This window comes from Chiloscyllium punctatum, chromosome 4 (assembly GCF_047496795.1).
Source record: "Chiloscyllium punctatum isolate Juve2018m chromosome 4, sChiPun1.3, whole genome shotgun sequence".
NCBI classification, from domain to species: domain Eukaryota; kingdom Metazoa; phylum Chordata; class Chondrichthyes; order Orectolobiformes; family Hemiscylliidae; genus Chiloscyllium; species Chiloscyllium punctatum.
The window spans coordinates 31,678,902-31,693,307 of NC_092742.1; the positions used below are offsets into that span (position 1 = coordinate 31,678,902).

Sequence of the window (14,406 nt, forward strand, 5' to 3'; positions counted from 1 at the left end):
ATTCCTATTCTCATTCCCTGTCTGCTAACCAGCTTTCTTTCCATCTTAATACATCAGCCATAATCCAGTGTAGTTTAGTTTTACACATTAATCTCTTATGAGGGGCTATGTCAAAAGCCTTCTGAACATCCAAATAAATCACATCCACTAAACACACCCTATTAACTCTATCAGTTACATCTCTGAAGAATTCCAGGAGATTTAACAAGCATGATTTCCCTTTTGTAAATCCATGCTGACTGCGCCTGATTCTATGTGCTCTGCTGTAAAATCCTGGATAATGGACTCTGGCATCTTCCCACTATTGATCTCACATTCATTGGTCTGTAATTCCCCATTTCCTCTCCAATTCCCTTTTCAAATAGGGAGATTACATTAGTTACCGTCCAATCTGTAGGAACTATTCCAGAATCGAAAGATTCTCAAAAGATGACCACCAATGCAACCATTATTTCTATGGCCTCTTCCTCATGTGGTTTTATCAGACTTTGAGGATTTATCTACCTTCAATCCCATCAATTTCTCCAATACAATTTCTCTACTAATACAAATTCGCTTCAGTTCCTCTCTCACTAAATCCTGTGTTCCCCTTCATTTCTGGTATTAGTGTAACCTCCTTTGAGGTGACAGAAACAAAGCATGAACTTAAATGTTGATCTTGCTTTCTGCATCTCCTGTGCAGCGTTACTTGTATGTCTCAATCTAAGCACCCTATGACTTGTGTACATTCTTGTTTGCTATGATCTGCCTGTACTGCTTGCAAAAGAAAGCAATACAATAAATCAAACCAAAATTTAGTTTGTCAGTCAGTTTTGTTTCCCATTATAAATTAATGTAAAGGGACTTCATTAGTTTTCACTGATCTTTTTCTCTTCACATACTAATAGAAATTTCCACAGTCAGTTCTTACATTCCCCACAGGCTTACTCTATTTTCCCCTTCCTAAATCACTTGGTCCTCCTTTGCGGAGTTCTAAACTATTCCCAATCCTTAGCTCGCTTGTTTTTTCTTGCTAATTTATGCTTATACTAATTTCCATAATCAAAAATCACAACACCAGGTTATAGTCCAACAGGTTTATTTGGAAGAACTAGCTTTCAGAACACTGCTCCTTCATCAAGTGAAGGAGCAGTGCTCCAAAAGCTAGTGCTTCTAAATAAGCCTGTTGGGACTATAACATGGTGTTGCGTTATGTTTAGCTTTGTACACCCCAATCCAACACCAGCACTTCCAAATCATGACTAATTTCCATGGTTTGACCACTGTTCTATCTGGAGTCTTGCACCAGACAAGAATAAACAATTCTTGGAGTTCACTCTTTGAAGGTTTGCCACTGGCAATCCACTGTCATTCCTTTCAGTAACATTTCCCAATCCACATAGCCAACTCATGCCCCATGTCATCATAGTTTTCCTTCTTAACATTCAGGATCCTAGTCTCAGGATCAAATGCCTCACTCTCCAACTTATGATAGAATTCTATCATATTATAGTCACTCATCACCAAAGGTCTCAAAACTACATTAAAAAATTAATTCATTTCTCAGTGCATTCTACCCAGTCTAAGATGGCCTGATCTCCAGCTGGTTCCTCAAATGTATTAGTTCAACCATTCTGTATACACTTCAAGAATTCATTCTCTGCAGGATTGGGCAAATAAAATTAGTCACAATCTATATTCAGATTAAAGTCACATAATTACAGATGCTTCTTTAACACGTCTCTGATTTATTGTTTGATGCCATTCCCAATATCAGCTCCACAGCTTAACGGTCTATATACCACCCCTACTAATATTTTTGCCCTTGGCATTTCCTGCTAATTTAATTTAAAGTCTCTTACAAATACTTTTCCTAGGCATCAGTCCTGGTGCTGCTCACATATAACCTGCCCAATTTATATCAGTACCACCGTTCCCCAGAATTGGTCCCAATGCCCCAGGAAACTGATACCCTCGGGGTCCCACCATCTCTTCAGCCACATGTTCATCTGCTATATCCTACAATTTCCATTCTGACTAGCACGTGGCACTGGTAGTAATCCTGAGATCACCAACTTGAAGGTTCTACTTTTCAGCTTGCTTCTTAATATTCTGCTTTTTAAGGCCTCATCCCTTTTTTCTTAAAAAAAGAAAATTATTATTATTAGTACGAATACATTCCACAACCACTGGCTGTTCACATTCTCTCTCCCCTCCCCCTCCCTCCCCAGGATGTCCTTTAGCTGCTCAGAGATATCCTTGACACTTGCACCAGGGAGGTAACATACCATCCTAGAGTCTCGATTGAGCCACAGAAACGTCTGTCTACTCCTCTTACAGTTGAATCCCTGATGTCTACTGAATTTCCACACTTTTTGCTCCTCTGCTGTGCAGCTGAGCCAACCATGGCACCACAAATTTGAGTCAATGATGATTTTCCCAGAGAAGTCATTCCCCTCAACTGTATCCAAAGCAGTCTATCAGGGAATGGCCACAGGGAGTTCCTGCACTGCCAGCCTAATCTCCTTACTCTGCCTGGTGGTCCTCCATTCCCTCTCTGCCTATTGAGTCTTAGCTGCGGTGTAACCACCTCTCTGGCCATGCTACGCACAATTGTCTCAGCTTCCTGGATGCTCCAGTGTGTCCTGAGCTGCCACTCCAGTTCCAAAATCCAAGGGCTTCCAGGAGTGCAGCTGGAGACACTTCCTGCACACATTCCAGGCCCCCACACTGGAAATGTGCCCAGCTTCCCACAGAGCCAGAGAAGCAAACCCAGCCTTGAGCCCTCTTGCCATCACTTACCCGACTAAATTAAAGTTTTTGGAAGATGCTTAATATCAAATATTATCAACTTCTCTAGGGCCCTTCTGTAGTAACAAGGAACAGAAAAAAAAACAGCCCTGAAACTATAAGCCACAAAAGGACCCTACAAACCATAAGCACTAATCATTGTAAATATTTACCTAATCTTTCTTACTAAAAAATCGGCTCTCTCCCTTGGAGCCTCTAGTCCAGTTTTATTCCATTCTAACCACTCCAAACTTCCTGTGACCAGGCCAGACCCCCTCAAAACATTTCAAGAAAGTGGCCCAGGCCCTAACTTTGCCATTTGTTTTAAGCAGGTGTAACACGGTTATTCCAGGACTGGTCAAACTACTTAGTTTTAAACAAAACAAATTTATTTACAAGATTACCAAATGAAACATAAACAAAAAGAACAGAATACCAAATAACTTAACCTATCTGAGAACTCAACAGATCATCCCAACTTAATGACGCTGACTGAGAGGACACTTCCCAGAATGCTTCACCATGTCACAGACTGTGTGGACAGCTTTCCCACAGTGCTTCACTGTGACACTGTTCCTAAATTTATTTCTAAGTCAGACATTTGCAAATTGGGGAGTCCCTGTAATAGTGCTTTGGAAGTGAACATCCAATTGTACTTTGGATATCTATAAAACACTATCTGCTTATGTCCTTTCATTGTGGACGTTCTATCAGCTTTAGATGAATAAGCAATTATATTGTGTTTGCAGATGGCTCCAGTTATAATCCAAATTGCAAAGGATGGCCAAGTCTTGGTTTCCAAAATAGAACTCACAAAAAAGTGCAAGTGCTGGAAAAACAATAAACCAGAACAGTTAGAAGAAACAGCAACTGTAGGAGACAAGTGAAGAACAGCAATGTTGATTAGCTGCAACTTCATGTAATTAGGGATGTAGAACATCTCTGACATTACTAGTTTCAAATATGTTACAAGAAAGATTTGTGGTGCTGATTTAACCAAAACTTGGAATTTTTGTATCTTTTAGTTTACTTTTCTTTTTAAACAAGTAGGATTCAAATCAAAATCATTTTAAAAAATTGGGGGTGGTGACAGGGAGAAAAGTCATGGGAGAAGACAAACATACCATGCAAGACTGGCAGGTACACAGCTTATTACGCCAGTTATGAGGCCAGTAGGTGGCACAGTCTCTCTGCAATTCACCCTTTTTCTTCACCTGCTGCAGTTTGCAACCTGTATTCTCAGTGACATTCTCCTCCTTCACGCTGCAACTTGCATCGTCACCACTGGCTCCCTGGGATACAAAATGGAACAACCTTTTTAAACAAATGTAGCTGTTCGAGAGGATATATTTTAGGATTGTAACTTCTGCTTTCTAATATTCTGGGTCTGGAGTAAGGGGTTTTTGTGGTATTTGTGGGACAATGAGAGAGAGCTCAATCTGGATAGTTTATGAAATAGGCTTGGCGTTGCATAATAAACAGTGAGAAGTCTTCTCGTGTTGCAACTAGGATTGTAATGGCAGCTCTCAGTATCTGAAGGTGGCAGGTTTCTTGACAACTGAGGAGAGGGCTTGAAGCGAAGGTGTAAAATCGGGAGTGGAGTTAAATTATTTATGTAATTTACAAAATCCAAAGAAAGGATTGAAGATAGTTTGCAAATTAGGGAAGGCTTTCAGATTAAAAAGCAGTTTAAAGACAAGTATTTTTATCTAAAGACCAGCTATGTCACTTTGGACATATGGAGGGGGAAGGTTCTTGACTATGAAATCAGAGATTTTGGAACAGTCTGTAAGGCAGTGTGCCTGTCAGTGTGGGGAAGACAGGCTGAGTCTGCCAGGTGCTCTCAAAGTGCAATAGAAGCAAAGAACTCTAACTGTATGCAGGGACTATAAGCGTGACCCATGTTGCAAAAAGAAAAAAAAAAAGAACATGCAGATTCATGGAAATTAAGATCTACCTCGTGAAGCTATATGGATGAAATTGGCAGTGAATTTCTCAGAGAAAAAATTTTGGGAGCAATTATCAGATTGTGAGTTTGAGTGAATTCCTGGGAGCTGTGACATACCGAGGTTTGGCTCCAGAATGGAATATCCCTCAGGAAGTTGTAGTGGGTAAAAATGGATTTGTGGTTGAAATTGAAAAGTAGAATGGGGGTGTTCTGTTTGGGATTTTGGTTCAAGGCATAAGTACTTACAAGGGATGCATTTGTTTCTCTTTAAATAATAGCAGTAGAATTTTTTTCCCCTTGAAAAAAAAAAGGAAAAAACTCATTGCATGGCCATTTCAGTTAGTAACGGAGGTTGGATTTCTACTTAAAAATCACCAGTCTGAGATAAGTTATTTTTTAAACAAATACAACTCCAGGTGTGAAACATCTCAATTGAAGGAGTATACTTAAACTTACGGCATTCTAGTAACTTGTTAAAAGAAAAACTATAATGGGCATCAGGGAGTAACTGATTGCCTATCAGGGATTAGCCAAACTATGGAACTGAAACCCAAGTAACTTCACATAAACTTTGAATTATAGGGACGTCCATAGCCAATGAGATGACCCGTAAGCTCCATACAGTCCTTCAAAGATTACAGTTATAACTATTTATTCACAGATTCACAAAAGTAAAATAAATAATAAATTACAAAACCTGGAGGTAACTGTAATTGAAGAGAAACAAATAAGCATTTGGGTCACAGTTGATGGGAGTTTTGACAATTGAACTGAAAAGTTAAAACCCAAAAGATCAACACTGCTACAAGCATATATATATATATATTTAAAGAAACTGTTGTGTTTGATTTACAGCACATCATTTGATTTACAGTACATCACAAGGCAGAGAGTCTTTCGCTTGCTTTATACACTCCAAAATATTTAAGTGGAAGACTGAAGTGGCAGAGTCTGGTCTTACTGGCTTTATACCAGTACTGTACTATGGCAATACTCAAGAGCTTTTATTAGGCCAGACAGTAAAGCAGATCAAAAGCAAAAATCAGAGCACATCAAATCACAGCACACAGGCCACTCAGCTGTACTGATTAATACCAGTATTATTGATCTACATGGATTGAGTGGCCTAGTAGTCACTTGGTTAGTAATCCAATACAGTGACTCAAATCTCACTATCAGGTGGAGAAATTTGAATTCAATAAAATCTGGCATTTAAATTAAAAAATGTGTAATCACTATGAATTATTTTAGTGAGTGATAGTCTCGCAACAATACCACTAAAATATTAATCCAGAGACACGGCTAATGTTTTGGGAACATGGGTTCAAATGCTGCCATGGCAGACAGTAGAGTTGGAATTCAGTAAAAATCTGGAATTAATGATGATCATTGTTGATGGTCATAAAAACTCAACTTGTTCACTAATGTCTTTCAGAAAATGAAATCTGCCATCCTTACTGTCTAGAGTGCATGTGACTCGAAATCTGCACCAATGTGTTTACCTTTTAACTGCCCTCTGGGTAATCAGGGACGCATAGTAAATGCTGGACTGGCCACTAACGCCCACATCCCCAGAATGCATTTTTAAAAACACAAGCCTCCTTCCAAACCCATCAACAACACTCACTCCAAGGTTATGTATCAAGCTTCCTCATAAATTTATCAACACTCTTTTTTTCAAACTACTCCTTGCTGTACAGATTTCCATTTTGGATTTATTAGCTAGTTTGGCCCCATTATTAAATCTTCTAAAAGTGGAAAATCTTTCTGTCTATCCCATCAAGCCTCATCATTTAAAAAAATAATCAGAACAACCCTTGTCTTTCTCCAAGAGAGGGAAAGAAATCCCAACTTGCCCCATCTTGATAGATAATCTTGGAATGGAAATCATTCTTGTAAACTTTTTTTTTAAAAGAAAACTTGTATTCCTTGTGCCTATATTGTAATGTTATTTTTTTTTAATCAGACAGATCATTACAATTCACAGATTTACAGAACTCAAAATGTAGAGTAATTAGTTTAGACTACAAAAGTTTATCAATGTCTTTTCTGCTTTTCAATTCTATCCATCTGGAAATTGTGAATATTTTGTAATTGTAATTTTTTTGTAATGTGGCCAGATTAAACAGTCAGTATTTTGTCACTTGTGTCTTACCCCTAGATTCTTCTACTCCTGTGGCATTTAGACTCACTATTAAAGCAGTACGCAGCCTCCTTGTTCTTCCCAGCAAAACACACCACTTCACACCTCACCTTTGTGCCAATTAATGAGTGTCTACACATACCCTCTATTTGCCTTATCAAAATTTCTCAACTTTCCACATCATTTATACCTTCTCTGAACTTGCTTTGCTCCACAGGAAGTTCTCTAATCTCTCTTTACAACAAAAGCAGTTTTTCTCTAACTTACAGTAAGTGCAAATGGCTGAAAATTAGACAATATTCTAATTGTAGCCTAACCGATAAATCTCCAGGACCTGATCAAGTGTACCTGAGAACTCTGTGGGAAGCTAGAGAAGTGATTGCTGGGTCTCTTGCTGAGATATTTGTATCATCGATAGACATAGGTGAGGTGCCGGAAGACTGGAGGTGGGCAAACGTGGTGCCACTGCTTAAGAAGGGCAGTAGAGACAAGCCAGGGAACTATAGACCAGTGAGCCTGACCTCAGTGGTGGGCAAGTTGTTGGAGGGAATCCTGAGGGACAGGATGTACATATATTTGGAAAGGCATGGACTGATTTGGGATAGTCAACACGGGCTTTATGCATGGGAAATTATGTCTCACAAACTTGATTGAATTTTTTGAAGAAGTAACAAAGAAGACTGATGAGGGCAGAGCAGTAGATGTGATCTATATGGACTTCAGTAAGGCGTTTGACAAGGTTCCCCATGGGAGACTGATTAGCAAGGTTAGATCTCATGGAATACAGGGAGAACTAGCCATTTGGATACAGAACTGGCTCAAAGGTAGAAGACAGAGGGTGGTGGTGGAGGGTTGTTTTTCAGACTGGAGGCCTGTGACCAGTGGAGTGCCTCGGGTGCTGGGCCCTCTACTTTTTGTCATTTATATAAATGATTTGGATGCGAGCATAAGAGGTACAGTTAGTAAGTTTGCAGATGACATCAAAATTGGAGGTGTAGTGGACAGCAAAGAGGGTTACCTCAGATTACAACAGGATCTTGACCAGATGGGCCAATGGGCTGAGAAGTGGCTGATGGAGTTTAATTCAGATAAATGCGAGGTGCTGCATTTGGGGAAAGCAAATCTTAGCGGGACTTGTACACTTAATAGTAAGGTAAAAACAATGACTTCAGATGCTAGAAACCAGATTCTGGATTAGCGGTGCTGAAAGAACACAGCAGTTCAGGTAGCATCCGAGAAGCAGTAAAATCGACATTTCGGGAAAAAGCCCTTCAGGAATAAAGCTTTATTCCTGATGAAGGGCTTTTGCCCGAAACGTCGATTTTACTGCTCCTCGGATGTTGCCTGACTTAATGGTAAGGTCCTAGGGAGTGTTGCTGAACAAAGAGACCTTCGAGTGCAGGTTCATAGCTCCTTGAAATTGGAGTCGCGGGTAGATAGGATAGTGAAGGCGGCGTTTGGTATGCTTTCCTTTATTGGTCAGAGTATTGAGTACAGGAGTTGGGAGGTCATGTTGTGGCTGTACAGGACATTGGTTAGGCCATTGTTGGAATATTGCGTGTAATCCTGGTCTCCTTCCTACCGGAAAGATGTTAAGAAACTTGAAAGGGTTCAGAAAAGATTTACAAGGATGTTGCCAGGGTTGGAGGATCTGAGCTACAGGGAGAGGCTGAACAGGCTGGGGCTGTTTTCCCTGGAGCGTCAGAGGCTGAGGGGTGACCTTATAGAGGTTTACAAAATTATGAGGGGCATGGATAGGATAAATAGGCAAAGTCTTTTCCCTGGGGTCGGGGAGTTCAGAACTAGAGGGCATAGGTTTAGGGTGAGAGGGGAAAGATATAAAAGAGACCCAAGGGGCAACGTTTTCACACAGAGGGTGGTACATGTATGGAATGAGCTGCCAGAGGATGAGTTGGAGGCTGGTACAATTGCAACATTTAAGAGGCAATCGGATGGGTATATGAATAGGAAGGGTTTGGAGGGATATGGGCTGGGTGCTGGCAGGTGGGACTAGATTGGGTTGGGATATCTGGTCGGCATGGACGGGTTGGACAGAAGGGTCTGTTTCCATGCTGTACATCTCTATGACTCTATAACCAATGATTTGGAAAGAATTAGAAGATGGAACTGATGGCTGGGTCAACCTGAGAACCAACAAGTACACAATGGACTGAAGGGTTTCCTGTGCTGTAAATGCCCCTAATCTTCATTCACTTGAGAATAAAGCACTCAACCCTGATTTATTTCATGGGAGAAAGCATTCCAATAACATGAAGCACAAGTTGTGGATTTTTAGAAACCACGCACACAGACACTGATTCAATCTTCAATTAGAGGAAGATGGAAAATCAACTTGGTTCACTCAAAGTAAACAGGGTACATATTAGTGAAAAAAAAAATCAAAGTCACCTCAGATTTCTCTTCGACTTTATAGCTTGTAGAAGGCTCGTTGTGTTTGGCTGCAGTTTCGTCAGATTTCGTTTCAATAGTCATTGCATTCTGATTATGTACATCTCCATTTTCCCGTATTGAGCACACGTCAACAGTACCATCCTCTACTTTGGTCAGTGATCCACTGTTTTCAACGTCTGATGCTTTAGTCACTGGGTGAAGTATACAAAAGCAAGCTTTAATAAAGCAAGATATCAGATTCTTTCCCACACTCCCACCATGATGGAAGTCAACAGGGTACTCAAACACCTCTGGATGGGCTACTTTCCATTCATATTCTTTCTTGTCAATCGAGATAAAATAGCCATAAAAAAAGTTTGCCTACTCTCCCCATCCCATATTCAATTCCACCCACCAATATTATCAATTCACAACACGCTAAAACACAATGACCCATCCAAATAATTGCAACATTTCTCTTCAAGAAGTGCATTATCAAGTACATCACAAAATCACGATTTGCTACTTTAGATGCAAAATGTGCTGGAGAATGCAACAGACCTAGCAGCTCCTGGGGAGAGAGTAAAAACAAAAGAGTTTCTTGTTGAGAAGCAAGAGTTCACATTTCAATTCTATTACAACTCTTCTTCAGAACTCAGTTTGGTGTTTTGTCATTCCTCAATGAAAACATCTGGAGCTTTTTTAATACAGGATTAAATCACAAAAACAAGGATTAAAAATAAACTTTAAAATTGAAATCAGTCAAAGCTAAGCAATCTTCTTAAGAGGGGATAATCTCCAGCAGGCTATATGCAATATTAGTTTGGCTTTCAATGGACTGAAGCCAATCTAAAACAACATTTGCTTAGAGTTATGGCGGCTTTCCTCTCATCAATCTCTTGGTACGGAAAGGAAAGGTTTTTTTGTTAATCGCGAAGGTGGTAAATGTTTACTGCTATGATGGGTCGCAGTCAAATTTATACAATAAATTACAGATTTTGCCTGGTTAGCCACCAACCTCACAGAAGAAGATGAGCAGTTCATGCAACAAGTTAGTCTGGCTGATGGGCACTTTAGACAGTCAGGCATTTGGACATTAGCTCATCTACTTGTCCTTGAGGGTTAGGCAGCTGAGACTCTCTTGGACTCATCTATTCAGAGGAGCTTGGTTTTGAAGAAAGATCCTTGCGTTGAAACTTTTAAACTGTTTCTCTCTCCATGGATCTGCTGAGTTCTCTGGAATTGTGTTTATTTTAGTGTCAGAGTTACACTGAACCCTAACATATTTTACCAGGTTCAGTGAAAGAAGACCAAAAACACTAGACAAGGTAAAAAATATGGCTCCTTTGTTCATTTTAAAAGCAGTTAACTTTACATAGCAGTGCTGGGACTGACAGTGGTTATACGGTCTTAACATCACTGGACAGTGACAGGGTTGACTGCTACGTTTAACCAGCTGCTGATAACTAGCGATTTTACTAAACTTAGCAGGGCTCAAAACAGATAATATCCTGAACTGAAGCTGAACCAAGATACTTCCTACCTGCCACATGCGTTGCATAGGCCCAAAGAAATGAACATCTCTTCATGCAGCTCCGACAGACCATTTCCTGATACTCCTCATTATCTGGCAGAGAGGCACCAAGATGCTAAAAATCAATCAATCAACAGTCACAAGTTGATTAGCATTTCATCATTTAAAACTGTGATCATGGCAAGAATAGAAGGTGAACTCAGTCTTATTATGACACACACTTTAACAAAATAATTGAGAGAAGCTGCTATGAACATGCTTTGGTAACCGATGTCGGAAAGCCATTTCAATCTGTCTGTCTTAATACCGGAGATCCTGATGCATGTGCCAATGCCAGTCGTGAGTACTGATGGGAAACAAAACTCTTTGTGGTAAACAGCAGCTTCAAAATTAAAACCGTTGCAGGATTCATACACCTGATTATATATAGAATATGATCAGTGATAAACAGACCACTGCTTAAAATGTTGTTTGAAGCAAATTCAATAGTAACCTTCAAGAATGGAGTTTTAAAGTTTCAAAACAAAAAGAGAACTGGATGTGTAGTAATGAAAGGGTTGCCATGGTAAGTTAACTAAGTTGTGCATTGAAAGATTTTAAGCACAAAAAGGAGGGCTCCTTGTGTACAGTGGGTCCCAAATGAACCTCTAGTTAATTATGAGAATGACAGCTCAGTTGCACAAAGCACCTGCTACACTACACTTTCAACAAGGAGAAAATAAAATGGGAAATGAGGCATTTTCACTAGTTGCAGATTTGTGTGTCCACTAGACAGGATAAGAGATTCAAACAGCAGGTTTAGGGCCTTCAGAATGTTCTAACCATAATCTTCACTTCTAAAGTGCAGAGATCTCAATTCTGAAACACTGCTCCAAAAAGTATCGAGCTGCTTCAACCTGGAAATGATTATAGGGTGATATAAAATAGTTTAAATTAAGAATGGCCCAGCTGTAAAAACCCAAGGGGACATGACAACTTAAACAAAACTAATTAGACTCATTTAAGCATCAATTCAGGACAAAGGATGAACTTTAAAAAGGATTACCTGGGTCCCATTCTCCCACTACCATAATTTACAACAGAAACAAGAGCATGGCATCAAAGATTGTTCCAATTTTCAGAGAGATCATGGCGCATCTAAAACCTGAACATGTATACCCGCCTTTACCACATATTGCTCAACAAAAATCTCAGATTTAAAACTAATGATTACTCTCGCGTCGATTACCATTTGCAGAAAAAAAAATTCCAAATCTCATCCAGTGTTAGAAGTCTTCCCCAACTTCACTCCTAAAAAGTTCTTTAGACTATGTTTTCTAAATGCTATCTCCCACCTAGCACAAATAGATAGTTCTCTTTGTCAACCCCTTCTGATTTCCTTTAATATCCTGAAAACTTGAATCAAATGATGCATTATCTTTCCAAATTCAGATTATGCAACCCTAGTTTGTGTAATCTCATTGTAATTTAAACCCTGTAGTACCAAGTTAAAAAAAAAATCACATAACACCACGACACTACAGATTTCTTATAGAAACTCAGCACTCACGGACCAGTCGAACCGCGAACATTCTTCGTGACAATGGACGTGTCAGCACTCTACACCAGCACCCTCTACAATGACGGCATTTTGGCAACAGCTTCAGTACTCAACAACAACTGCCAATCTCCAAGCACCATCCTACAATTCATCTGCTTCATCCTTGACCACAATGTTTTCACCTTTGACCACCAGTTCTTCATCATGACCCATGGAATGGCCATGGGGACCAAACTTGCAACCCAATGTGCCAACATTTTCATGCACAAGTTCGAACAAGACTTCTTTTCTGCACAGGACCTCCAACCAACACTATCCACCAGGTATACTGACGACATTTTCAATACGGCGAGAAGTCACTGAAATAACTACACAATGATATCAACGGATTTCATCCCAGCATCAGACTTAACATGGACTACTCTTTAGTATCTGTCTCATTCTTGGACACACGCATCTCTATCAAGGATGGGCACCTCACCCTACTGCAAGCCCACAGATAACCTCACAATGTTACACTTCTCTAACTTCCACCCAAAACACATTAAAACAGCCATCCCTTACGGACAAGCCCTACACATTCACAGGATCTGTTTAGATGAGGAGGAACGTGACTGGCACTTGATGGCTCAAGGATGCCCTCAAAAGAACAGGTATGATGCCCAACTAATCGACTGACAGTTCCGACATGCCACAGCAAGAAGCCATAATGACCTCCTGAGTGGACAGACACAGTACCCTTCCTTGTCCAGTACTTGAGTCCGAGCACGTCGCCAAGACCTTCCCCCATGCCTCCACTTCTTGTTTTTGAACAACCAAACCTTAAACAGATCGTTGTTCGCAGCAAACTGCCCATCCTTCAGGACAACATCAACCACAACACTGGACAACCCTGTCACGGCTGATGCTGCAAGACGTGTCAGATTGTCGACACGGATACCATCATTACGCATGGGAACACCACCCACCATGTACGGGGCAGGGACTCATGCGACTCGGCCTATTTTGTCTATCTTATACATTGCAGGCAAGGACACCCTGAGGCATGGTACATTGGCGAGACCAGACACTATGACAACGGGTGAATGGACACCACACAACAATCACCAGGCAGGACTGTTCCTTCCAGTCGGGGAACACTTCAGCAGTCCAGGCCATTTGGTCTCAGACCTTTAGGTGATCATCCTCCAAGGTGGACTTCGGGATAAGCAACAATGCAAAGTGGCCGAGCAGAAGCTGACAGCAAAGTTTGGTAACCATGGGAATGGTCTCAACTATGCCCTGGGTTCGTGTCGTGCTACAGGTGACTCCATTGCACCACACACACACACACACACACACACACACACACACACACACACACTCCCACATATGCGTATACCCCATCAGACTCTCATTTAACCAAGCCTACATATACTCGCACACACTCACCCTGTCTCTTCGACACACGCACATAAGTTTATGGGGTGAATTTGGTTTTGCAGAATTACATTTTATTTCGCTCAAAAACTGCATGAATCCATGTAAAACTCTAAATCTCACTTTAGACATAGAACCAGTCTAACTCAACACTGGAACACAGACCTCACAACTTAATGCATTGTCAGAGTGGAGATGGTATCTATTGTTTGAAAAGCTAGACCTTTCTTGAGAATGCAAGTTAAAAGAAGTTCTGGGATCTACAGATCAAAGAACAGAAACCAACACATCCCATTCTAAAAGATGAAAGACTTGATCTAAAGTTGTTTAATGTATCAGCACATCTCTATGACACGGTATTCATTTGGCTGTAAATTCTGTGCCTCATGATCTTATTTTCCACAACCACCTGGAGGAAGGAGCAGTGCTTTGAAAGCTAGTGTTTCTAAATAAACCTGTTGGACTACAATCTGGTGTTGTGTGATTTTTAAAACTTTGTCCACCTCAGTCCAACACCGGCACCTCCAAATCCTGTAATCCAAATCTTGTAAATCAATATTGCATTCTCTCCAAAACCAATATATTCTACCCAAAGTTCTGATATGTGGAACTGCTGACAGTACTCACTCTCTCACAATTATATTCTTATGAACCACTTCAAT

General features: G+C 40.4%; 1 protein-coding gene across 1 annotated transcript in view; it reads right to left on the reverse strand.

Moving 5' to 3' along the window:
• Positions 1-14,406, reverse strand: part of ubr7 (ubiquitin protein ligase E3 component n-recognin 7) — a 39,093-nt gene that overhangs the window by 10,569 nt on the left and 14,118 nt on the right. Inside the window, exons 6-8 of the mRNA XM_072568312.1 lie at positions 10,795-10,900; positions 9,270-9,463; positions 3,894-4,061 (exon numbers count right to left, since the gene is read on the reverse strand). Of these exons, the coding sequence (XP_072424413.1) occupies positions 3,894-4,061; positions 9,270-9,463; positions 10,795-10,900 (468 nt within the window). The remainder of the gene's footprint in view (positions 1-3,893; positions 4,062-9,269; positions 9,464-10,794; positions 10,901-14,406) is intronic.